The sequence below is a fragment of the Cetorhinus maximus genome, chromosome 2, assembly GCF_964194155.1.
Source record: "Cetorhinus maximus chromosome 2, sCetMax3.hap1.1, whole genome shotgun sequence".
NCBI classification, from domain to species: Eukaryota; Metazoa; Chordata; class Chondrichthyes; order Lamniformes; family Cetorhinidae; genus Cetorhinus; species Cetorhinus maximus.
The window spans coordinates 5,523,400-5,548,283 of NC_135880.1; the positions used below are offsets into that span (position 1 = coordinate 5,523,400).

Genomic DNA, 24,884 nt, shown 5'->3' on the forward strand with positions numbered 1-24,884 from the left:
TAATGCATCTATTGACTGAATCTTGTGGATTTGTCAGGGTTCTTGTCTGTTGGCTGGAGAGCCAGCAAGAGACCCACACTGCCTCTTTTTGGGAAGGTCCACTGAACCATATGCAAATCAGGCAGGGGCAAGGCCAGCCGCAGGCCTTCTTCTGGAATCAAGACTGTGGGGGTAGAAATCTAGCCTACTGAGAGCTACTGGCCTCTTGTGCTCAGTAATACCACTGGGGAGGCCGTGGCTGCTGTTGGAAGGACAGGCACTGGAGTCCCAGAATTGAGGAGTGACCCAGACCACAGGTAAATAATGTGGTGGGAGGGGAGGGGGTGTGGGTGTTCGCAGGGTCGGGGGTCATGGGGAGAGGAGTGCTTGGGGGTCAACAGCAAAGGCAGGGGAATGGCTCTCAGCGAGCACCCACTTCACGATATCCAATCCCTCGATAAAAACAGAGTGCCTTTGATTGAAGATACCCCCTGTCCAAAGGTGACAAGCTGGCTGCATGGTTTTGGCTGCCACTCACTCCGCATGGTGACAGACCTGCTTGCAGCTGGGTTAATACCTGCAGCGGTGGGGTTAGACCCTTTAAGGTTATTGATTGGCCACTTAAGGACCTCAGTTGGTGGCAGGGCGGAAGGTCGACCATGGGCCTTCCCACCCAGAACTTAATGCTGGCCGAGTCCAAGCTCGTCACTAATGAGAGCGTAAGATTCTGCTGTTCCGGTGTTCCTACCTGGGTTTTGTTCAGAGCAGCTTAATCTTTAACTTCAGGTAACCTCAGGACAATCCTGGTACACAATGGCCAAATATCAATTTAAATTGTCCAAAAATCTCACACAAAAAGCAGCTAAATTTTCTAAAGCATGTTCTTGGTGGGTGAATTTCTCCACAGTTGCCTACAAAAGTTCTTAGTTCAGAAATAGTTAAGGGTAGATTTAATAGAGGTGTTCAAAATCATGATGGGTTTGTTAGAGTAAATAAGGAGAAACTGTTTCCAGTGGTAGAAGGGTTGATAACCAAATGACATGAGGAAACATTGTTTTATACAGCAAGTTCTGTAATCTGGAATGCGCTGCCTGAAAGGCCGATGGAAGCAGATTCAATAATAGCATTCAAAAGCAAATTGGATAAATACCTGAAAGGAATAAAATTAACATAGGCTGTGGGAAAAAAAGCAGGAGAGTGGGATTAATTTAATCGCTCTATCAAAAACAGAGCACAGGCACAATGAGCTGAATGGCCTCCTTCTATGCTGGATCATTTTATGATCCTAGTAGCCCGACTGAAGCTGGATAAACTCATTTCATATGTTAATAACAGAAAGGGGAGTCTCTCATTCCACCTGTCTGGTCTGGATTTGAACTTTGATTCCTAGAAGTGAAAGGTCACTGTGTTAACCCATTGCTGCACCCAGACACCCTCTGGGATTCGGTAATTTAGCTCCTTATGTTGGTCATCAATTTTGAGCTGTATTGGGAATACTTTCACTCCTCACTCCATGGATGGAATCTTCCTGGTCCCATGGAGGCCAGGGAGAAAATTCACTGATCTGAGGTTCGGGTCAGAGGCATTCCTGCCTCCGAGCAATCTTCCCAGAGATGGGTCACCATTGGCACTGGCTATCCCCTGGCAACGGAGGGTAGCAAACTTGAATTTATTAATTGCCCATTTGTGGGCTAATTGGGGACACCAGCAGGATATTCCCAGCAGGAGATGGGCCTCTCACTGAGGTGCAAGCCTGGCAGATGCCTGGGCAGGGCTTGGCGGCCACTGGCAAGGGGACTTGTGCTCTTACTACGCACACACGCCTGCCTCTCCACCAGAGCAGCATTGATCAGAGGGCAGCAGCTTTGGCCACCAGCGGCCCCATGGAGGAGTGACCTGGCAGCTAGAGTTTATTTTTTAAAAATTCAAACCTCTTCAGCTCAATATCCCCATCCTGCAGTGACAGCACCTTCCTCTAATCGAGCCTTCAGCCTCAGGAACCCGGCCGTCCATCACCCTTATTTGCATGGTGCCCAGAGGCAGCCAATTAGGAGGCCGCTTGTTAGAAGAAGGTGGTCACGTTGCCAGCAAGTGTGGGTCAGGACCCAGAAATCATCCCGCTCCTCAATTATTTTTAAAAAGGATAAGATTCACCCTCACCCTTGTTCCTCATATAAATCATTCAAGCATTAGATTATCAATGTGTTACACCCAGCATAGGCTGAGAACAATAATGTTCCGAAGAAAAGTCATATCGGACTCGAAACGTTAACCGTGTTTCTCCCCCCACAGATGCTGCCAGGCCTGCTGAGTTTTTCCAGCATTTTCTGTTTTTATTTCAGATCTCCAGCATCCACGGTATTTTGCTTTTTGTTTTAGAGAACAATAGTGTGCTTTGTTGAATCCTTAGGTTCTACAAAGAACTAGAATTTTCATTGCTTTGCTTTAAAGGAGATTATAGGCAATGCACTGTCATTTACAGGAGGGACCAATATACTTCCTTATTCTCATGTTGAATGCTCTCAGACTAGCAACAAGAGCTCGCTCAAGTGGCATAATTGGTTACCCAGCTAAGGTCTGCATGTCAGCATTTGCTGTTATAAATGCACTTCTGTTTTCTTAAATGCTAAAATACTTTAATAATGTAAGGGCCGATTACCCATTAAAGTTATGCCAATGGGGTGATTTTCAGAGATACAGCTGCCAACATTGAAGCCTCAAGGTCTCTGACCTGTGGACACCACCAGGCCAACTCTGCCAGAATCACTCCTATAATGTTAAACATAGTAACTGATAGATGTAAAAAGATTGAGGTCCATCTTGTTCTTCTATATTCCTGGTAGTCCAATGTTTGCAACAATAATGAAGTTGTTGACTAATTCTAGCAATCGGTCTTAATCAGTTAGTCTACAACACAAAATGAGGAAAACCCCTAGTGTTGAAGAGCTTTGGAAACCATCGGCTCAAATTCATCTGCCCCTCTCAAGCACACTACATTTACCACATGACATGTCTTAAATTACACGTAGACTATAATTATTTTCTGAAGGAAGAGTATTTGTATGAATCAGTACAAACTGCGAACACCATCCCCCTAGGGAGACTGTTTCACATTTTTTTCTTTGTTCTTTCTGATGGCATGTGGGCATCACTGGCAAGGCCAGCATTTGTTGCACATCCCTAATTGCCTTTGAACTGAATGGATTGCTAGGCAGTTCAGAGGGCAGTTAAGAGTCAACCACATTGCTGTGGGTCTGGAGTCACATGTAGGCCAGAGTAAAATAAGGATGGCAGAGCCATGTGGGCTTTTACAACAATCAATGACAGTTTCACGGTCACCATAACTGAGACTAGCTTTATATTCCAGATTTATTAATCAAATTCAAACTCCACCAGCTGCCACGGGCTTCTGAATTACTAGTCCAGTGACATTACCACTACACCATCATCTCCCCTGGGGACTGGCCACTCCCCTCACTGAAAACAGCAATCACTGTATCCCTCAACCTTCTCCTCTACATTGAGAAAAGGTCCAATAATAAATGATTAATATAGTTCACAAGTTTACTTCATCATCCATCATTGGGCCTCTGAGGGCAGCTCAAGTACCTCTGTTAAGGGTGGGTGTGGTTGCACCAATCTGCTTTAGGACTAAACAGTTTGGATCTTTGGGTGGGAAGTTTTTGGAAAGTCAATCTCAATCCTTTCGTTAACCCAACCACTTGCCAAATGGTTTCAACTTGCTGGAAGGTTTCAAGATGAGAATCTGCTCCAATGGGTGGTTGGCTGAACAAAGTCTTATCTTCTATTTAGCTCTCAGGGGCGATTGAGGTGATCCAGAATGTGAAGGTCACAATGGATTACAAAGGTGGAAAGAACGAGCTGTCGTGCAAGCAGGGCGAGTGGCTCGAGGTCATCCGTATCACAGACAATCCTGAGGGCAAATGGCTGGCCAGGGCACTGGATGGTTCCTGTAAGTACAGTGACGCTAAAAAAAAACAACTTATGCTTATATGGTACCTTTAGTGTAGTAAAACATGACAGGAGAGAAATCAGACAGAAATTTAGCTCTGAGGTGTGTGGACAGGTGACCAAAAGTTTGGTCAAACTGGTAGGTTTTAAGGAACATCTTAAAGGAGGAAAGTGAGGTAGAGAGATGGAGACGTGTAGGAAGGGAATCCCAGAGCACAGGGCATAGGCAATGAAGGCACGGCCGTCAATGGTGGAGTGATTAAAATTGGGGATGCTCAAGGGCCAGAATTAGCTGAGTGCAAATATTTCAGAGGATTGTAGGGCTGGAGGAGATTACAGAGATAGAGAGGATCGTGGCCATGGAGGGGTCTGAAATGAAGGATGAGTGTTTTAAAATCAAGGTGTTACTTGAATGGGAGTCAATGTGGGTCAGTGAGCCATGCTGTAGAGGGTGATGGGTGAAGGGGACTAGGTGTGGGTTAGGACACAGGCACCAGAGTTCTTTGGATGAGCTAAAGTTTTCGGAAGGTAGAAGATGAGAGACTAACCAGAGGCATAGATGAAAATCCTAGTCAGAAATTTTATAAGCAATCAATGAATCAGCCTATTTCTGTATTTTTGAAACAATTACTATAATTCTGAGTCCACAGCAGGTTTAAGTGGGACCATGTGTAAAACTGAAGTTTTCAGATCAGTGAGTGAGGGTCTGTTGGTGAGGCTGCTGAAAATCATCATTGCAGTGGATGGCAGCTATGGGTACTTAAGATGTTTGTCAAATCAATAAGAAAGAACATGTGTTATGCCGTTTCGTGCCTTTCATGACCTTAGGGTATCTCAAACCAAAGCACTTCACAATCAATGAATTACTTTTGAAGTTTTGAAGTTTAATGTTGGAAACACAGCAGCCAATTTGTGCACAGAAGACCCCTATAAACAGCAGTTTGGTAAAGTCCAGATCACCTGTTTTTGTGATACCCCGTCCCCATGAATCCCATCCTGCCATCCCTTACCTTTCTCCAAGGATCCTACAATGTACCCTGGTGAAAGCCCAAGTGAATTACCAGTAACAGCCACTGCTCCCGGTTGCACTGCTGGTAATGGAGAGCTCCAGGCCTCTGATTGGCCAGCAGCTCTTGGGGACAGGAGTTCCAACTTACTGGGGAAAGTACTGCAATTAAATGTCTCCCGAAGCACTGGGAGCCCCAGTGGCAGGGTTCCCGCTGCCAATTAGGGGTTTAATTCCCTCGGGGCTCCTGGCAAAGGGGTTGGCAGGGGTGCCACGAGTTTTGGTGGCGGATGTTGGGCCTCCCGCCACCCTCACTAAATTCCACCCTGTGTGACAGTTGCTTCAAATAAGGAGATAGCAGTCTGATTAAAGCAGATCTTTTTGTGAATGACAAAGTCTAGAGTAATAAACAATGAAAAATCTGCCTTGCAAGGAAGAACAGCTGAAACTTGCATTGCATTCCTGATAGTTCAGCATCTGTGGCAGATTCTGTGGAATTTGTCTCAGCTGTCTGCACCCTTGATTCTAGGTCAGATGATCATGGATTTGACTCCCACTTGAACTCAAGTTCACGCACATAGGCTGATATTCCTGAGGGAGTGCTGCATTGTCAGAAGTCCCACACTTAGAATTTTAGCCCTGGCTCAGTAGAAAGCACACCCACCTCTGACTTAGAAGGACAACAACAATTTGTATTTATATATTGCTTTGATGGCATAAAATGTCCCTTGGCACTTGACAGGAGCGTTATGAAACAAAATTGACACTGAGCCACATTAGGAGATATTAGGTCAAAATGTTGGTCAAAGGTTGGAAGGTTTTAAGGAATGTCTTAAAGGAGGCGAGGCCTTGGAGAGATTTGAAAACGAGAAGGAGAATTTTTAAAACGAGGCGTTGCTTAACCAAAGCCAATGTAAGTCAGTGAGCACAGGGGTGATGGATGAACAGGACTTTGTACAAGTCAGGACATTGGCAGCAGAATTTTGGATGACTTCACACTTATGGAAGATAGAATGTGGGAAGCCAGCCAGGATTGCATTGGAATAATTGAGTCTACAGGTAATAAAGGTATGGATAAGAGTTTCATCAGCAGATGAGCTGAGGCAGAGTGTTAGATGATGTTATGGAGGTGGAAATAGGCAGTCTTAGCAATGGCACAAATATATGGTTGGTCGGTTATCATGGAATCAAATGTAACAGCATCAGACAGCTGCCAGGGAGAGAGATGGAGTCGGTGGCTAGCAAACAGAGTTTGTAGCAGGGTTCGAATTAGACAACATCCACAAACATTCACTCCCTTCACCACCGACGCACAGTAGCAGCAGTGTGTACCATCTACAAGATGCACTTCGGGAATCAACCAAGGCTCCTTAGACAGCACCTTCCAAACTCCACGACCACTACCATCTAGAAGGACAAGGGCAGCAGATAGATGGGAACACCACCACCTGGAAATTCCTGTCGAAGACACTAGCCATCCTGACTTGGAAATATATCACCGTTCCTTCACTGTCGCTGGGTCAAAATCCTGGAACTCCCTCCCTAACAGCACTGTGGGTGTAACTACACCACATGGACTGCAGCAGTTCCAGAAGGCAGCTCACTACCACCTACTGAAGGGCAACTAGGAATGGGCAATAAATGCTGGCCCAGCCAGCGACGCACATATCCCGTAAATTAATAAATAAAAATTATCTGATTTGCTCTTGTAAATAGCTGACATAGACACAACGGGCTAAATGGCCACCTTCGGTACTGTGTTTTCAAATGATGTCGCTGAGGGGCAGCATGTAGATGAGAAATAGGAGGGGCCTTGTTAACCCTGTTTTCTCTCTTCAGGTACTGTCCCCTCTTTCAAATCTGTAGTCATCACCCTTCTCCTCAACCCTTGACCATCCATTCTTGCAAACCACTGCTCCATTTTCAACCTCCCTTTCCTCTTTGAAAACCTTGAATAAGTTGTTGCCTTTCAAATCTGTTCCTATTTTTCTCCAAAACTCCATGTTTGAATTCCTCCAATCAGGTTTCTGCCTCTGCTACAGTACCGAAAGATCTTTTATCAAAGTCATTTAAAAATCCTATGAGCCAAGGCCGAAATGAGGTCAGGAGCTGATGGCCTTGACAAACTCAAGCTGAGCATCAGTGAGCAGGTTATTGCTAAGCAAGTGCAGATTGATAGCACTGTTGATGACCCCTTCCATCACTTTACTTTTGCATCTCTGACTGTGCTGCACTGTGAGAGGTGCCATCTTTCAGATGAGAAATTAAACCAAGATCCCATCTATTCCCTCAGATGGATGTAAAAGATTCTGTGGAACTATTTTGAAAAAGGACTGGAGAGATCCCCCCAATATCCTGGGCTCAATAAACATCACTAATGCAGGTTATTACCACATTGCTGTTTGCAAGAGCTCGCTATATGTAAATAGACTATCATGTAGGTAGGTCCCTGGTCCCTGGATTACTGCCTCTCTGTGGCAGCTGGAACTCATCATCACTAGAGAATTAAACCGCTGTAGTAGTGTCCTGGTTACCTTGATGCCACAATGCACTGGATCTCTGCAACATTGTGATTCCTCTATTAAACAACTGTTTGTCCATCCTCTCTTTTGCAGATGGGTACATTAAGGTGACGTGTGTGGATATCAACTATGATGAGATAAAGAAGAAAACAGGCATCAGGCCAAAGGAATCCATGCCCATCATGAAGCAACCAGTCCAAGATCAGGAACTCTATGATGATGTTGCACCAAACGATGACACGTAAGGAGAAAGGAACCCTTCATGCAGGAGCTAGACTTTCAACATTCATGCATTTCAGTCCATGTGTTTTATCTCCTGTTCCCCCTGACCCACAAGGAAATTAATCATTTAATTACCTTGAATAGCCATTTTTGGTCCCAGAGCCTCTTTCCATGCAATCTTCACCTGGCTTTCCCAATCTGGCTGGAGCTAAAACTGAGGCATGCTTGGGCCCTGATCAGCCTGAGTAAAGAAGGACCACGTCAGCTTCAGGAAGGTCTTTTAACCACCTGATCAGAGGAGCAGGTTAAAATCAGGATTGGCATAAAGCAGACAGGAAATGAGCTTGTTGGTGACCTGGGGCAATAAAATAGCTCACCTATCTGGTTTCTACCAGGAGGGTAAGGTTAAAATCACCCTCATGCTTCTAGTCCCTGTATCCGCTCACCCCTCTCTGAATCATTATAAGATCATAAAATCATAACTAATAGGAGCAGGAGTAGGCCCATCGAGCCTGCTCCACCATTCAATGAGATCATGGCTGATCTGATTGTGGCTTAATGCAATTTTCTTGCCTTCCTGCCCCGTAACTCTTGACTCCCTTGTGAATCAAAAATCAAAAATTGCTGGTTCAACATTCAATTTGAGGCAGGTTTGTACTTGTTGGCAGTGGTCACCAGGAACTAAATTTAAACCATTCCATTTGTTTCTGAACTGAGAAATTGACAGATGCAATGGCAGAGGACAATCTAACCCCATTCTGAAGCAGGCTTAGTGGTACATATGAGGACCTACCAAAAATGCCCTTTATAACAAATGACCCCTGTTAGTTACTTTGGAAGATTGGAACCAAGTCAAACCTCTATGGCAGACTAGTAATCTGTTGCCTACTCCAGCTAACAGCAGCAACAACTTGCATTTATAGAGCACCAGGCATTTCAAGGAAGCATCAGCTCGAAATTGAATAGTGAAGCAAAGGAGGAAGCTTAGTCAAAGAGTTGGATTTTAAGGAAGAGTGGGAGGTGATGTGGTGGAAGGGTTTAGAGAAGGAATTCCTGAGCCTTTGTCATAGCTTTATCTGTCCTGTAGACACAGGAAATTCAAATACTGCAGTTTCCAAGCTTTCAAACTTTGAGGAGGGGAAGATGGGGAAGAGGCACAGGGAGGAAAGTTGTTGGAGAGGATGGGAGAGAACAAGTAAGGGTGGGTGAGGTTACAAAGGGTTACAGGAAGGAATGAGTGAAGAATGTTGCACTATTTTGCATTTGAAATTTTGGTTTGTAGGCTTCTTACAGGTGTATTCATTCGGGTCTCACAATTGTTTATTGATGGGGTGTTATTATGTATGAAACACTGGTTGGATCTCAGCTGGAGTATTGTGTCCAGTTCTAGTCATCACACTTTAGGAAAGATTTGAAGGCATTAGAGAAAGCACAGAAAAGGTTCATGAGAATGGTTTCAGGAATGAGGGACTTCCGTTATGTAGATAGATTGGAGAAGCTGGGGCTGTTTTTCTTGGAGAAGAGAAGATCAGATTGAAGTATTCAGAATCATGAGGGTCTGGACAGTGTAGATTGGAAGAAATTGCTTCCATTGGTGGAAGGATCGAGAACCAGAGAACACAGATTTAAGGTAATTTGAAAAAGCAGCAATGGCGACATGAGAAAAACATTTTCACGCAGCAAATGGTTAGGATCTGGAATGTGCTGAGAATGTGGTGGAGGCAGATTCAGCCATGGCATTCAAAAGGTAATTGGATCATTATCTAAAAGGAAAAATGTGCAGCACTATGGGAAAAAGCAGGGGAATAGCATTAAGTAAATTGCTCTTGCAGAAGGCCAGCACAGATTCAATGGGTTGAATGGCCTCTTTCCATGCTGTAACCATTCAGGAATTTAACTTGCAGGGTGTCTTTGTGTTTTATTGGCCTGTAGGTGGCCTTGCATTTATTTTGTAAAACGTGAGCTCACATTTTCCCGTCCATAGAGGTTTGCATTTCCAGTTTTGACATGTGCATCTGGCCCCAGTTGTCCAAATGTTGGACAGTTTTGCCTTAATGGGTAGGTTGGTGCTGGCTGGACATACAGCTGGATGATTATTAGTGCTTCTGGCTGGTAGGCTGGTTAAACTCCGGCAATAAGCAAGTGCACATTTGAGGGGTCCCCAAACCTTGCCTCTGCGAACATGTCGAGTTATAAACATGGAATCTATAAGAGAAGCAGTAACAAATCCAACAGGGAATTCAGGAGAAACTTCTTTTTCCAGGGAGTTACAATGTGGAACTTATTATCACAGGGAGTGGTTGAGGCAAATAGATGGATTTAAGGGGAAGCTCCTTGCCTTTCCCCTCACATGCGGAGTGCTGCTCCTCAAGTTATATATAACCAATTGTCTCTCTCTAATGAAGAGAGGTGCCAATGGTCCTTTGTAGGCTATGACTAATTACCTATAATTACCTAGGGAGAAAGGAATAAAAGGATATGTTGAAAGGGTTAGGCAAAGTAAAGTGAGAGGAGGCTCATGTGGAGCATAAACACCAGATGGACCAGTGGGGCCAAATGGCCTGTTTGTGTGCCAAAACTTCTATGGGAAACATTTTCCCCCCATTAGGGGGGATGTACAGGTGCGGGCGGGCAGGTTCCCGATTGGTGTCCCCGATTGGGGGCGCGCCACCATTTTACGTGGGCGGGCCAATTAAGGCCGGCCCAGCGTGATGTCTGCTCAGAAGCACTGTGCGCTCCCTGTGCAGGCGGGGTGGGTGGGGGGGGATTCCCTGGGCCGGGAGTGGGCTCTTTCGTGCATGCATGCGAAAGAGCGCACAGATCTCCCTGAGGCAAAGTGCTGCCTCAGGGAGATCGCTGGAAGTTTTAAAAATTTGTGGAAGCGTGGAAAAAAAATTCCTGACATGTCCCCTCATGTGACACTATGAGCTGGGTCATGTCAATTTCTTTAATTTCAACATTTCATAAACATTTTAAAGCCCTCATGAAACCTCATCCCACCCATGAATGAGGTTTCATGTTTTTTTTAAAAGCCGCCTGGCCTCCTCGCCTGCGCACCAACCTTAAGGTTGGATGGGCAGGTCCTTTAATTAGCTTAATTACTTTTTTAAAGGCCTTATGTGGCCATTGACAGACTCGGCTGCGTGCCTGCCAAACTGAAAATCTAAATGACGCGGGGTGACTTCGGGACACATGCCCGATGGCACCCCGTGTCATTTTACGCACCGGCGAGTGGGCCCTGTCCCCTGCTCGCCGACCAGAAGATGCAGCCCTATGTAATTTTATGTAAAATGGCAACAGTCACTAGACTAGGAAACAGCCCTATGGGAGAGAGAGTGTTGACTAAAGAAAATCTCTACCTAGATTTGTCAGTTGCTGGATTCTGAGATTCTTAAAGCACAATGATGTGTTTCTGTATGTGTCTAAACCCAGCTCATAATTCTGCACAGATAATGCTCAGGTGGACAGTTAATGCAGTCCATTGTTCCAAGACACATATTGGCCTGAATGTGTCAAGAGCAATACGTGTGCAAATGCATCCTATCTCAAGTTAACACTAAGCCAAATTACCAGAAGGATCCTTCCATACTTTGTCACTACTAAAAGGAATTAGTAAGATGCCACTTTTGTTTTTAATTCTGTATCAAACTGTTGCTGATTTTGGACTTCTTTCCATTGTTCTCCAGGGGTCCCGGGAGCAATACAGGGGGCAGTGGTGAGTATGACATAAGCAGTCATTCCCTATTTTGGACGTCAAGTTCTACCTTTGCAATTTATGCTGGGAATGTGTCAACACTTTCCGCATCTCTCTGAGGTCTCCTCGTACATTGTAAAGCCAAAGTCCTTTATCCCTACACTCCCTCATCTACCTCCCAATTTCCAACCCAATATACCAAATATATCACCACCTATAATAATTGAGTGAGATCACTGTTCTGTACACTGTGGAGTAGCCTGGTCAGTAATCTTCATTTTGCAAAAACAAAATGAATCGACTCCCACCACTCGCACAGTGTATCCTTATGGCATAATGGGAGACACTTCAGTAACACCACTCCCACCACTCGCACAGTGTATCCTTATGGCATAATGGGAGACACTTCAGTAGCAACTATTTCATTTCAAAACTCAGCTCATGGTTCAGCTTCATCCCTCCCCATTACATTGCTGTAGGGTGAGTGAATTGGCTCAGAATGTAAGAGCCATTAGAAATGGAAAAAGGCCAATTAACCCAAACCTGCTTTGATAGATGAACACTAGCTTATTTCTTTTAGCTGGAGTATCTAGAACAAGAGTCACAGTCACATAATAAGATACCCGGCCACTTAGGACAGAGATGAGGAGGAATTTCTTCATGGAGGGTTGTTAATCTTTTGAATTCTCTGCACCAAAGATTGTTGTTGCTCAGTCTTTGAGTATATTCAAGTCTGAAATTGATAGATACTTGGGCACTAAGGGAATCAAATGGTTTGGGGATAGAGTGGGAAAGTAGAGTCGATATGGAAGTTCAACCATGATCTTGTTAAATGGTGGAGCAGGCTCAGGGTCTTCTGGCCTGCTCCTAGTTCTTGTATTTTTACCCAACTCCTCAACATGTCCCTCACTCATTGTGCTTGAGAACCACCTTCCATTGTCTCCTGAACCATTTACACTTTCCACTTCAACGTTCTTCTCTGCTAAATCATTCCCCATTTCAATTATCCTTTAGCTGAAAATGTTCTTCCTGCTCCCCTGCCTTCCCCCATCTATAGCTTATGACCTCTAGTACTTACACTTTAATTATGAATACATATAATTACTACTGCCATCCATCAAATTTGCCCTCCCTGTACCTTTCTAACTGTGGACCTGACAGTTTTGTGTCTTCCTGTCAATCTCAGGGGTCTTTCCTTCTCCTCCTTCCGGTGAAGAAATCTATGATGACGTTGATGGTATACCTGAAGACATTGTGCCTAGGTAAGAACCATGCCTGAGGGCGGGTGAACCTAAAGCTGCTGTGAGCTTGGACTGCGGTTATGGAACAGGGTTTAGATTTTGAACTGATCCATCACCTGCCCAATGAAAGGGATCAGGGGCCCAAATCATTTTCATGGTCAGATTTAATTTAACTTTAGTCAGTTTGTTGACTTGCCTTTATGGAGAAGCTCAGCAAATGATGTAAATCAGACAGCTACACCACCTTCATAGTCTGGGTAGGTTGAAGGAGTGGAGTGGTGATCACAAGGGAGGGCTGTGGAGGGTCAGGCAACAGAAGGCAGTTGGACGGTGGGCTAAGGGATTAGTTTGCTGGATTACTCTGTCACTTTAAACTTTCCTCTGGTGTGCGGGCTGGTTTCCGCAGTGCTTGACCTGATGAGCTGACAATTGAGACCTGCTGAGGGTGGCGGAGGGGCTGGAGGGAGTGAAACATTTACATAGCACATGGATCAAGCCCTCGGCATATTTCCAGGTGATGGGGGTTTGAATCAAACTTCTCCATTGATTTTGGCAGCATTGGAACATACAATAGCTCATTGCTGATCCAAAATCTAATACAATTAACCCACTGCATATTCGCAACGATAGGATTAAGACCAGGACATATGAACACATAGTGCACTTGCAACAAATTTGAAAGGAAGTTAACACTTCTTAAAGTAGCAGCAGGAATAAATTGATACAGCAGCACTGATTGGAATTTCTATCCTTGCATTCTCATATCCTGAACTCTAATACTCTATGCAAGTATAGATATTATCCTGACTGTCCACAGATATTACTACTATGAAAGGGTCTGCATCAAAAACTAAACACCAAAATAAATTATAATGACAGAGCCTTATTCCAAAGTCGGAGCTTTGCGATTTTTTTGCAAACAGTCATAACTGCAATCCAATGGTAGTGGTCAAGAACAAATGGCTTGGGGTGACCAAGTGCAACTGAGCCTAAGATTTGTTAACCAGTAAATAATGCCCTGCATGCTTTGAAGCCCTGCATCACAGGATGCCTCAAAGTTTGGGTCCTGGTCCTGGGGACTCCTGAAGAAGAAGAAGGCGGAGAAAGATGACAAAGACAAAAAGGCGAAAGAAAAGGAGAGCAGTGAAGTTCAGGGTGAAAGCGGTGAACGCCAACTCCTGTAAGACACCAAACAACAAGAGCACCATTTTACTAATAACTGCACTTGGTACTAACGTGTTGGATGATTTGTGCTAACTGCATGGAGTGCTTCAAAATTGTCACTGACTCATTAATCATGAGTACCAATATCAAGGCTGACCCTAACCCAATCAAAATCTCTATACATTCAGTTAGAGTAGACTACAGAGATAAATGTCCAGTTTCTGCCCATTTCTTTCGCACTTATTTTTCTTGCTCATTACTTCTTAAGTTATGCCCTCACGTTCGCTCAATCTTCCCCCACCAGTAGTTCACATGGTCTCTGGGCAATGTTAGTGTTCATCTTTGTCCACCTCCCAGGAGGTGCACCTGTTAGGAAGCGATTCTCCCCCCTACCTCCCCATGCCCTATCCCAAACATTCACCACAAGAGTCTGATAGAGGTTGTAGTACTGGACAGGCAAGCCAGTCAAATCTTACCCTGGCAAGCTGTGACATTGAATTCAATGAATCTGATCATTTATGGGCTGTCATCAGAAAGAATGACCATGAAAATCTGTTGGATTGTTGGTTCATGAATGTCCTTCAGGGAAGGAAACCCTGCCCTCCTTGCCTGGTCAGGGAATATAATCCACCACATTATGTGGTTGACTTTTACTGCCCTCACAGCAACTGGGGACAAACAATAAAGGCAGCCTTGTCAGTGTCCCAAGAACAAAAATGTTAAAAATGGTAGTACAGAAATTCAGTATTTCTGAAAAAAGAGATGTTTTGTTGAAGCTTTTCATCTCGCACTCCTCAGGATAATTCGTAAGAATACAATGTAAGGGAAACCAACAAAGTTATACTGTATGGGTTTCCCCCTGCTAGTTTACCTGCCAATATGTATTTTTTACAAGAGACAAATTGTAGAAGATCAGGAGGATGTCAGGACCCTCTCATAGGAGCAGGAGGAGGCCATTCAGCCCTCAAACCTGTTCTTCCATTCACTTTGGTCATGTCTGATCTGTATCTTAACTCCATTTACCGCCCCACTTCCCCCCCCCCAGTTTGGTAACACTTTATAGCCTTATCTAACAAATGTCTGTTTCCTTTATCTACATGTTAGTGCTCTACATCCAGAGCCATGTGGATGAGCATTTAGGGATGGACTGCAGAAAATATTTTGTAAATAATGAGCTATACAAAAGGGGAACTACACTGGGCACTTGCTTTCTTCCTCACCCCTATTGTCAGATAGGGTATCAATTTTCAGCCCTCTCAGGAGAATGTTCAGGACTTAGCAACTGAACCATTTGTAGCAAGATTCCACTTTTTCTCTAAAATTGTTGATTGGAACTGAAAGAGATGCCAGCATTCCCAATCTAGAAATATATTGTCATATGCTACCTACTCAAAATTCCTCCGATCTTTTAGCAAAAATAAATGTTGCAATCTGGAATGTGCTGCTGAAAGGGTGGTGGAAGCATATTCTGTCATAAGTTTTAAAAGGGAATTGATTACACGAAAAAGACACATTTGCAGGGTTACGGGGTCTAACTGGATAGATCTTTCAAAGTGTCAGTGTAGCCAAAATGAGTTGAATAGTTTCCTTCTATGCTGTATCAATAGATGATTTTAAATGGATTCTACATGGTTTCCAGGCTGTTCCAGAACTAGTCTGATGTTCAGAGGAATGAAAGGCTGAGTTGAGTAGGGGGTGAGGGGTGGAGAAAGAGGATCAAAAAAAAGGCAGGACTGGATATTAAATATTCCTGGATGCATAGTGCTCAGGAAAGCTAGGGAAGGAAAGAAAGGAGGAGGGGTGCTAGTAGTGATTACGAAGAACACTATTGTTGCTGGAGAAAGAGGATGTCATGCAAAGGTCAAAGACAGAATCTATTTGGTTAGTGCTAAGAAACAATGGAGGTGCCATTACACTACTGGGTATATTCTATAGGCCTGCCACTAGTGAGGAAGGTATAGAGAAGCAAATTTCCAAGGAAAAATTACAGAAAGGTGCAAATACATTAGAGTGGTTATAATGGGGTACTTTAATTATTCTAATATAGACAGATGATAATAGGACAGAGAGAGGGAAGAATTTCTAAACTGTGCTCGGGAGAATACTCTAGATCAGGACATTTCCAGTCCAATGAGGAAGTCCAATGTTGGATCTGGTCTGAGGAATGAGGCAGATCAAGTGTCACAATTAGTATAACAATTAGTGGTTTAGGTTAGCTATAGAAAAGGACAGGGAAGATCCAAGGTAAAAATAATTAATTGGAGTAGGGACAATTTCAACTATGTGAGAACAGATTTCTCCCAGGGAAACTGGAATTAAAGATTGGTAGACAAAACTGTAACAGAACAATGGGCTACTTTAAAGAAGAAATGGGTTGGGTACAGTCAATGTACATTCCTATGAGGGAAAAGTAGAACTAACAAAGCCAGAGCTTCCTGAATGATGAAAGAGATAGCGGGTAAGACAATATAGAAAAAGGGTGTCATGTCGATAATTCAAGTGAGAACTGGGTTGAATATAGTAATTCCAAAGGAGGAGTGATAAAACAAAATAAGAGAAGCGAAGAGAGAGTATGAGAAGAGTCTGCCAGCCACCATAAAAGATAATCCAAAAGTGTCCCACAGACATATAAATAGTAAAAGAATGGTAAAAGGAGGAATGGAACCGACTGGGGACCAAAAAGGAGATTTACGCATGGAGGTGGAGAGCGTGGCTGAGGTACTAAATGTGTACTTTGCATCTGTCTATACCAAGGGAAAAGATGCTGCCAAAATCATAGTGAAAGAGGAGTTGGTTGATACACTAGATGAGCTAGCAATTGTTAGAGAGGGGATTTTAGAAAGGCTGGCTATACTTAAAGCTGATCAGTCACCAGGACCAAATCAGATGCATCGAAAGTCATGACATAGTAGCATTATGACTAGACAGATGAGGAAACTCTGTCACTAGAAGGGTTCAAAACTGATAAGGAGGAAGTGCTGAATAGACTGTCAGTACTTAAAGTTGACAAGGCACCGGCACTGGATGAGATGCATCCAAGGATATTGAAGGAAGTGAAAGTAGAAATTGCAGGGGCACTGGCCATAATCTTTCAGTCTTCCCTAGACTCAGGGGTGGTGCCAGAGGACTGGAGAATTGTAAACATTACGCCCTTGTTCAAAAAAGGTTGTAAGGATAAGCCCAGCAATCAATCAGTTTAACTTCAGTGGTGGGCAACATTCTAGAAACAATTATTCAGGTTAGCGTTAGTAGTCACATGGAAAAATATGGGTTGATAAGGAAGAGCCAGCATGGATTTCTAAAGGGGAAATTGTGTTTAACTAACTTGCTGGAGTTTTTTGAAAAGGTAACAGAAAAGGTCGATGTGGGTAATGCTGTTGATGTAGTGTACATGGACTTTGAAAAAGCATTTGACACAGTGTCACTCAACCGACTTGTGAGAAAAGTTATTGCTCATGGAATAAAAGGAGACAGTAGCAACGTAGTTACAAAATTGGCTGAAAAATAGGAAACAGAGAGTAATGGGCAATGGATATTTTTCGGGCTGGGGGAAGGTTTGTAGTGGAGTTCCCCAGGGGTCGGTATTGGGACCCTTGCTTTTCCTGATGTATATTCCTGATCTAGATCTTGGTGTGCAGGGAACAATTTCAAAGTTTGCGGATGATATGAAGCTTGGGAGTGTTGTGAACTGTGAGGAAGACAGTGTAGGACTTCAAAAGGACATAGACAAGTTGGTGGAGTGGGCAGATAGTTGGCAGATGAAGTTCAATGCGGAGAAGTGTGAGGTGATGCATTTTGGTAGGAAGAACATGGAGAGACAATATAAAAAAGGGTGGAATTTTGAAGGGGGTGCAGGAACAGAAAGACTTGGGTGTATATGTGCATAGATCATTGAAGGTGGCAGGACAGGTGGAGAGAGCAGTTAATAAAGCTTATAGTATCCTGGGCTTTATTAATAGGAGCAGAGAGTACAAGAACAGGGAGGTTATGCTCAAGTTATATAAGAGACCTCAGCTGGAATATTATGTACAGTTTTGGGCACATATTGTAGGAAGGATGTGAACACATTGGAGAGAGTGCAGAAGAGGCTTACAAGAATGGTCCCAGGGATGAGAAACTTCAGCTATGAGGATAGATTGGAGAGGTTGGGACTGTTTTCCTTGGACAGGAGAAGACTGAGAGGAGACTTGATAGAAATTTTCAAAATCACGAGGGGATTGGATAGAGTAGATGGGGAGGAGCTGTTCCCACTCGTAAAAGGATCGAGAACTAGAGGGCACAGATTTAAAGTGATTTGCAAAAGAAGCAAATGCGATGTGAGAAAAATCTTTTTCACACAATGAGTGGTTCAGGTCTGGAATCCACTGCCTGGAAGTGTAGTGGAGGCAGGTTTAATTGAGGCATTCAAGAGGGCATTAGATCATTATTTTAATAGAAACAAGGGGCAGGATTTTCCCCCCGTCGAGGGGGTTGTGAGGGAGCCGGCGCAAGCAGGCGGGTTCCCGATTGGCGCCCCCGATTGAGGGCGCGCCGCCATGTTATGTGGACAGGCCAATTAAGGCTGGCCCAGCGTGACGTCCGCCCGGAAGTGCTGTGCGCTCCCTGTGCGGGCAGGGGGCGGATTCCCTGAGCCGGGAGTGCGCTCTTTCGTGCATGCGCGCGGAAGAGAGCACAAATCTCTCTGAGGCAAAGTGCTTCAGGGAGATCAGCTCAAGATTCAAAAGTTCACTGTCACATGAGCTGGGATATGTCAATTTCTTTTACTTAACATTTTATATAAATTTTAAAACTTCATGAAACCTCATCCCACCCATAGATGAGGTGTCATGTTTTTTCTGAAGCTGGGCTCTTTGCCTGCCCGCCAACTTTAAAGTTGGACGGGCAGCTCAGTTGATTGTTTTAATTACTCGTTAGCTGGCCTCAATAGGCCTTTGACAGTTCGGCGGGTGCGCAGCCAATTCAGCTGCGCACCTGCTGAACTGAAAATCTAAATGACGCAGGGTGACGTCGGGACGCACGCCAGCAAGCGGGCCCCACCCTCGCTCACCAACCGGAAAATGCAGCCCAAAGTGCAGGGGTACAGGAAAAAGACAGGGAAATGGCACTAGGTCATAATGCTCATTTGGAGAGCTGGTGCAGGCCTAATGGGCTGAATGGTCTCCTTCTGTGCCGTTAAGATTCTGTGTGACTAGTAATCCAGAGGCTCAGGCTAATGTTCTGGAGACATGGGTTCGAATTCCACCACAGAATTTAAATTCAATTAATAAATCTGGAATTGAAAGCTAGTCTCAGTAATGAAACTATCTTCGATTGTCATTAAAATCTCGTCTGGTTCAATGAAGAGTGCAGAAGGGCATGCCAGGAGTAGCACCACCTTCTGAAGGGTAATTAGGGATGGACGATAAATGTGGCCTAAACAGTGATGCCTACATCCCATGAACAAAGAAAAAAAGGGAAAAAATGCCCTGTCAGGAAGGAGATCTTACCTGATCTGGCCTACATGTGACTCCAGACCCACATCAATGTGGTTGACTCTGAACTGCACCCTGAAATGGCCCAGCAAGCTATTCAGTTCAAGGGCAAATGACAGATGGGCAAAAAATACTGGCTCTATCCCATCAAAGAGTAAAAAAAAATCTGAAGATGCTAGATAGATATAAAGTAATAAGAAAATTGCATAATTATGAACATTTCAGTATACAAATAATTTCAATATGTGGAAAAATGTGGGTTTCCTTAATATACAGAATAAAAATGCAATGTCTACTGCGCTCTATATTTTGTATTAAGGTCCATAAATCACATGTTGTCAGGTTGAGTTCATTAAATTCTCAATCATTTACATACTATTGATGAGTTTTACAGAGTAGGGGATTGGGCTGCCTTGTACTCTAATTGCTCTGTATCAGAATAGTGTCTTCTTAATTCCATTGCATGTTCACTTTCGTGTAGTTTTGGCAAGAGATAGTGGCAATGGAAGGTGGGATTCAAGAGTTTTCTCATGAAATAATGAGGGAAGTAAGGGTAGAAATTGTGGAGGGACTAGTCATAATTTTCCAATCCTCCTTAGATAAAGGGGTGGCGCCAAAGGACTGGAGAATTGAAAATGTTTGCTCAAAAAAATGATGTAAAGGTAAGCCCAGCAACTAAGGCCAGTCTGTCTAACCTTGGCCACAACAAAAACAAAAATACCTGGAAAAACTCAGCAGGTCTGACAGCATCTGCGGAGAGGGACACAGTTAATGTTTCGAGTCCATATGACTCTTCATCAGAACTAAGGAAAAATAGAAAAGAGGTGAAATATAAGCTGGTTTAAGGGGGGGTGGGTCAGGTAGAGCTGGATAGAGGGCCAGTGATAGGTGGAAATAGCCGAAAGATGTCATAGACAAAAGTTCAAAGAGGTGTTGAAGGTGGTGATATTAGCTAAGAAATGTGCTAATGGTGACATTAAGGGTAGAAAGCAGGATGAGCAAGGGACAGATAGCCCTAGTGGGGGTGGGGTGGGGGGAAGGGATCGAAATAGGCTATCTGTCCCTTGCTCGTCCTGCTTTCTACCCTTAATGTCACCATTAGCACATTTCTTAGCTAATATCACCACCTTCAACACCCCTTTGTTCTTTTGTCTATGACATCTTTTGTTTATCCCCACCTATCACTGGTCCTCTATCCAGCTCTACCTGTCCCCCCACCCCCACCTTAAACCAGCTTATATTTTACCTCTTTTCTATTTTTACTTAGTTCTGTTGAAGAGTCATACGGACTCGAAACGTTAACTGTGTTCCTCTCCGCAGATGCTGCCAGACCTGCTGAGTTTTTCCACGTATTTTTGTTTTTGTTTCGGATTTCCAGCATCCGCAGTTTTTTGCTTTTATCTTAGTCTAACCTTGGTGTTTGCTCAGCTTTTAGAAACAATAATCTGGGACAAAATTAGCATTCACTTGAACAAATGTGGATTAATTAAGGAAAGCCAACATGGAATTATTAAGGGCAAATCATGTTTTACGAACTTGCTGGAGTTTTTTGATGATGTAACAGAGAGGGTTGATGATGATGCTGCTGATGTGGTGTGCATGCACTTCTAAAAGGCATTTGATAAAGTACTCCACAACAGACTTGTGAGCAAAGTTACAGCTCATGGAATAAAAGGGACAGTAGCAACATGGATATGAAATTGGCTGAGTGACAGGAAACATAGAGTAGCAGTGAACAGTTGCTGTTCGGACTGGAGGAAGGTTTGTAATGGAGTTCCCTAAGGGTCCCTCTTAGGATCCCTGTTCTCCTGCTCTTCCTGATGTACATTAATGACCTAAACCTTGGTGTACAGGGCACAATTTCAAAACTTTTGAATGACATGAAACGTGGAAGTATTGTGAACTGTGAAAAAGATAGTGTTAACTTCAAAAGGATATATATAGGTAGGTGGAATGGGTAGCCAAGTGGCAGATGAAATTTAATGCAGGGTAGTGTGAAGTGATTCATTTTGGTTGGTAGAACATAGAGAGACAATATAAAATAAAGAGTACAATCCCAAGTGGGGTGCAGGAGCAGAGGGATCTGGGTATATATGTGTATAAGTTATTGAAGGTGGCAGGACAGGTTGAAAATGTGGTTAATAAGGCATACGGCATCTTGGACTTTATAAATAGGAACATAAGAGTACAAGAACAAGGAAGTTATATTAAACCTGTACAAAACAGTGGTTCAGCTTCAACTGGTGTATTGCATCCATTTCTGGGCACAACACGTTAGGAAGAATATGAAGGCATTAGAGAGGATGCAGAAAAGATTCACAAGAATAGTTCTAGGGATAGATTAGATAGGGAGAAACTGTTCCCATTGGCATAAGCATCAAGTACCAGAAGATACTGATTTGAAGTGAATATCAATAGAACCAAAGGCAACATGAAGAAAAACCTTTTTTAATGCAGTAAGTGGTTAGGATCTGGAATGCATAGACTAAGAGTGAGGTGGAGGCAGATTCAATTGTCACCTTCATAAGGGTACTGGATAACTATCTGAACATAAAATATTTGCAGGGCTACAGGGAAAAGGTGGGATTGAGACTGGCTGAGTTGCTCTTGCAGAGAGCCAGAACAGACACAATGGGCTGAATGGCCATCTTCTGGGCTGTAACCATTCCATGATTTTACACAAGTATCAGTGTATTCCCACCAGTTCACGCGCTTGTATAAAGAAAAAATACATATTTATATAGCAACTTTCACAACCACAAGACATTCAAAAGCATTTTACAGCCAATCAAATACCTGTGAAGTGTAGTCATTGTTGTGATGCAGGGAACGTGTCAGCCAGTTTGCGTTTGCCAAACTCCCACAAACAGCAAAATGCTAAGGACCAGATAACCTGTTTTTTGTACTGAGGGATAAATATTGGCCCAGGACACCAGGGAGAACATAGTGCACGGGAACCTTTATGTCCAATCTGAGGGGACAGACAGGACCTTGGGTTTAACATCTTTTCTGAAAGACATCTCCCTCAGTATTGCACTGGAGTGTCAGCCTTGATTCTGGAGTGGGATGTGAACCCATAACCTTCTGACTTAAGAGGTGAGAGTACTACCCACTTAACCATGTCTGAAATGAAGGCATTGATGGCTGCAGCATGCTCGCTGTAAGTCACTGAATTGTAAGCCCTTTGAGGCATTTCTGTGACATGACAAGGCGCGAGAGCCTAATGCTTCCTCACATGGTGAAAGACTGCCATCTGCTGGACAAACTAAAAGGACCAACTTTTAAAAAAAACAGTCAAGCTTTGACTGAAGTAATTTCCTTATTGGCAATGTCATTTTCAGGCTAGGGAAAGTTGAATTGTCTGCACCAAGTTGAAGCTCATAAGCCTGGTCAGACTATATACAGTTCTTGCAACAGAGAAATTCTGCCTTAAACATAAGCTTAGTTAGAAACTAATAAAAGCAATGCTAGAAATACTTAGAAGGCCCTTCAATGTGTGAAAAGAAAAGGCAGGTTGATATTACGAGCCAAGGTCTTTCAGCTGTGACAATTTTAACACGGGTTTCCACTGCAGCCTGATTTTTGAATTTATCTGGGTTTATTCATACAAAGTCAAACCTACCCTCAAATCAGCCAGACGAGGCTTTCACACTGTGAAGTTACTGTCACTGGGCTACTTTAACACAGATATTAACCTAATTAAAACTAATATCACCCTCGCTGGTGTATAACATTTTGAATGCATTTTGTTTGCATCTCTTCTCCCCCCTTGTGAATTCTGCTATATCCGGATTATTATTAAACAGTTCCTTCTTGTGGTGTAAATTTGTGCTTTTATTCTTTTCCTAGGTCCAGTGCTCCACCTGCAGAGCTTGCTGGTAAGAGAGCTTCTGATATGAAACCGTGTTAAATTACATTTAGTTGCTTTCTTTTGCTAGGAAATCAAGGATCTTGCATTTCCTTTACACAGAGGCCAAGATTCCTTCACCAGGTCTGCTGCAAGCATTAGCAGAACCTAGGTGCGATATCATTAGGTTTAGTGAGGGAAGGGGTGAAACCCAGTGTAAGATTAAAGAGTCATTGCTGGCCTGCTATAATTGGGTGAGGGTTGAGACAGGGATTATAGCCTTGACCTCTGAATAATGAAGGGTTATTTTGTTTCCACTTTGTGTACTGAGACTGGATATCCCACAAACTCAGGCCAGGTACGCATCCACCATGAGTTATATGGCATTCACATCAGCTCCATGCAAATTAGGTGTCCTACTCTGGGCCTCAAAGATTCTAATGGTTCTGTGCCAGAGGGCATCACTCAACATGATCCTGGCATAATTGTCAGAGAGGCAACTGGTGGAAATTTGAAGGCACTGTGATGGCTCAGTGCAGAGATGTCATTTTAGCCTGGTGCGAAACTATGGGACATCAGGGTTAGATACAGAGTAAAGCTAACTGTACACTGTCCCACCAATGTGGCTAAGATGAGCGGTCCCTTCTGCTCCGCATTGGCATTTTCTGTGTTCCTAATGGCCATTCTTTGATCTCCCTGAGCGAAAATACCAATTTACGATCACTTCTTTCCCAGTTAGGAGCAGCTATGTGCTGTGGGTTAATACTCACTGGGAATGGTGCTTTGAGTTTGCTATAGCTTGACTGAGACCAGTTAAGGGTGGATTGTAATGGATCAATCTTTTGAGTCCTATGTCCTCCGTTTTTTTTAAAACACTGAGAGGCATACAAGATATCAATGTAAGCATGTTACTCAATTAAAACTGCAGGTCTCACATAAGATACCTACTGCTCTCAAGCAGAACTCAAGAAGCATCTTGCCCACAGAGAAGTGGAAAGAAGCCCCTCAGTAAAAACAGTTAACTGTCATGTTGAGTGACCACTTTGAAGGGGAGCTGAGGATGTCTTTCCTGTGTTTGTCACTGACTCTCATTTTGCATGCTGACAGTATTCATGTCACTCCAGCCACTTTACTCAATGGTGATAAGAAAGTACAAGCTAAACTTCTCTATAAAGGAAAAGGTTTTAAGCATCAGTGGTTTATGCAAAATAAACCACTCATGTCATGGTTGATGCCACTTGACTGATTTTCTACAACAGCCTGCGGCAATTCTGCTAAATGTGGCTGGCAACTGTGGTTTTTCTAATGTAAAGCATCTTTTATTCTTGATACTGATGTTGGATTTTGTGCTCCTTGACTCTTGCTTTCTCCCGTAGACGGGGAAGATGTCTACGATGATGTTGGCGCTGAAGAATTCCCACCTCTGCCTCCTGAATTCAGGTACAATCTACCCTAACTAAGTATATATTAGCTTCAGGTAGCAGTGCTGCTTAATAGAGACAAGAGTCATAGAAATGGACAGTACAGAAGAAAGCCATTCAACCCATTGTGCATGTTCTGACTCTGAAACCCGTGTTTAGTCCCACACCCCCGCTGTTTTTTTATATAACATTGTAAGCTCCTCATCCAAATCACTTCAAAAATTATGTAGGCAACAATGAGGAACTGGTGGCATAGTGGTAATGTCATTGGTGGCAGCTGGCGGGATTTAAATTCAATTAATTAATTAATTAAAATATGGGATTGAAAACTATTCTTCGAAATGA

At 43.5% G+C, this 24,884-nt stretch overlaps 1 protein-coding gene across 4 annotated transcripts in view; it reads left to right on the plus strand.

Moving 5' to 3' along the window:
• LOC144691892 (FYN-binding protein 1-like) overlaps window positions 1-24,884 on the plus strand; it is a 241,180-nt gene that overhangs the window by 168,962 nt on the left and 47,334 nt on the right. For 3 of the 4 annotated variants that reach the window (XM_078560469.1, XM_078560482.1, XM_078560476.1), the window contains 7 exons: window positions 3,793-3,952; window positions 7,573-7,720; window positions 11,388-11,416; window positions 12,582-12,657; window positions 13,670-13,816; window positions 23,121-23,149; window positions 24,495-24,558. In XM_078560469.1, coding sequence (XP_078416595.1) covers window positions 3,793-3,952; window positions 7,573-7,720; window positions 11,388-11,416; window positions 12,582-12,657; window positions 13,670-13,816; window positions 23,121-23,149; window positions 24,495-24,558 — 653 coding nt within the window. The remainder of the gene's footprint in view (window positions 1-3,792; window positions 3,953-7,572; window positions 7,721-11,387; window positions 11,417-12,581; window positions 12,658-13,669; window positions 13,817-23,120; window positions 23,150-24,494; window positions 24,559-24,884) is intronic. The other variant, XM_078560490.1, reaches the window with a different exon arrangement.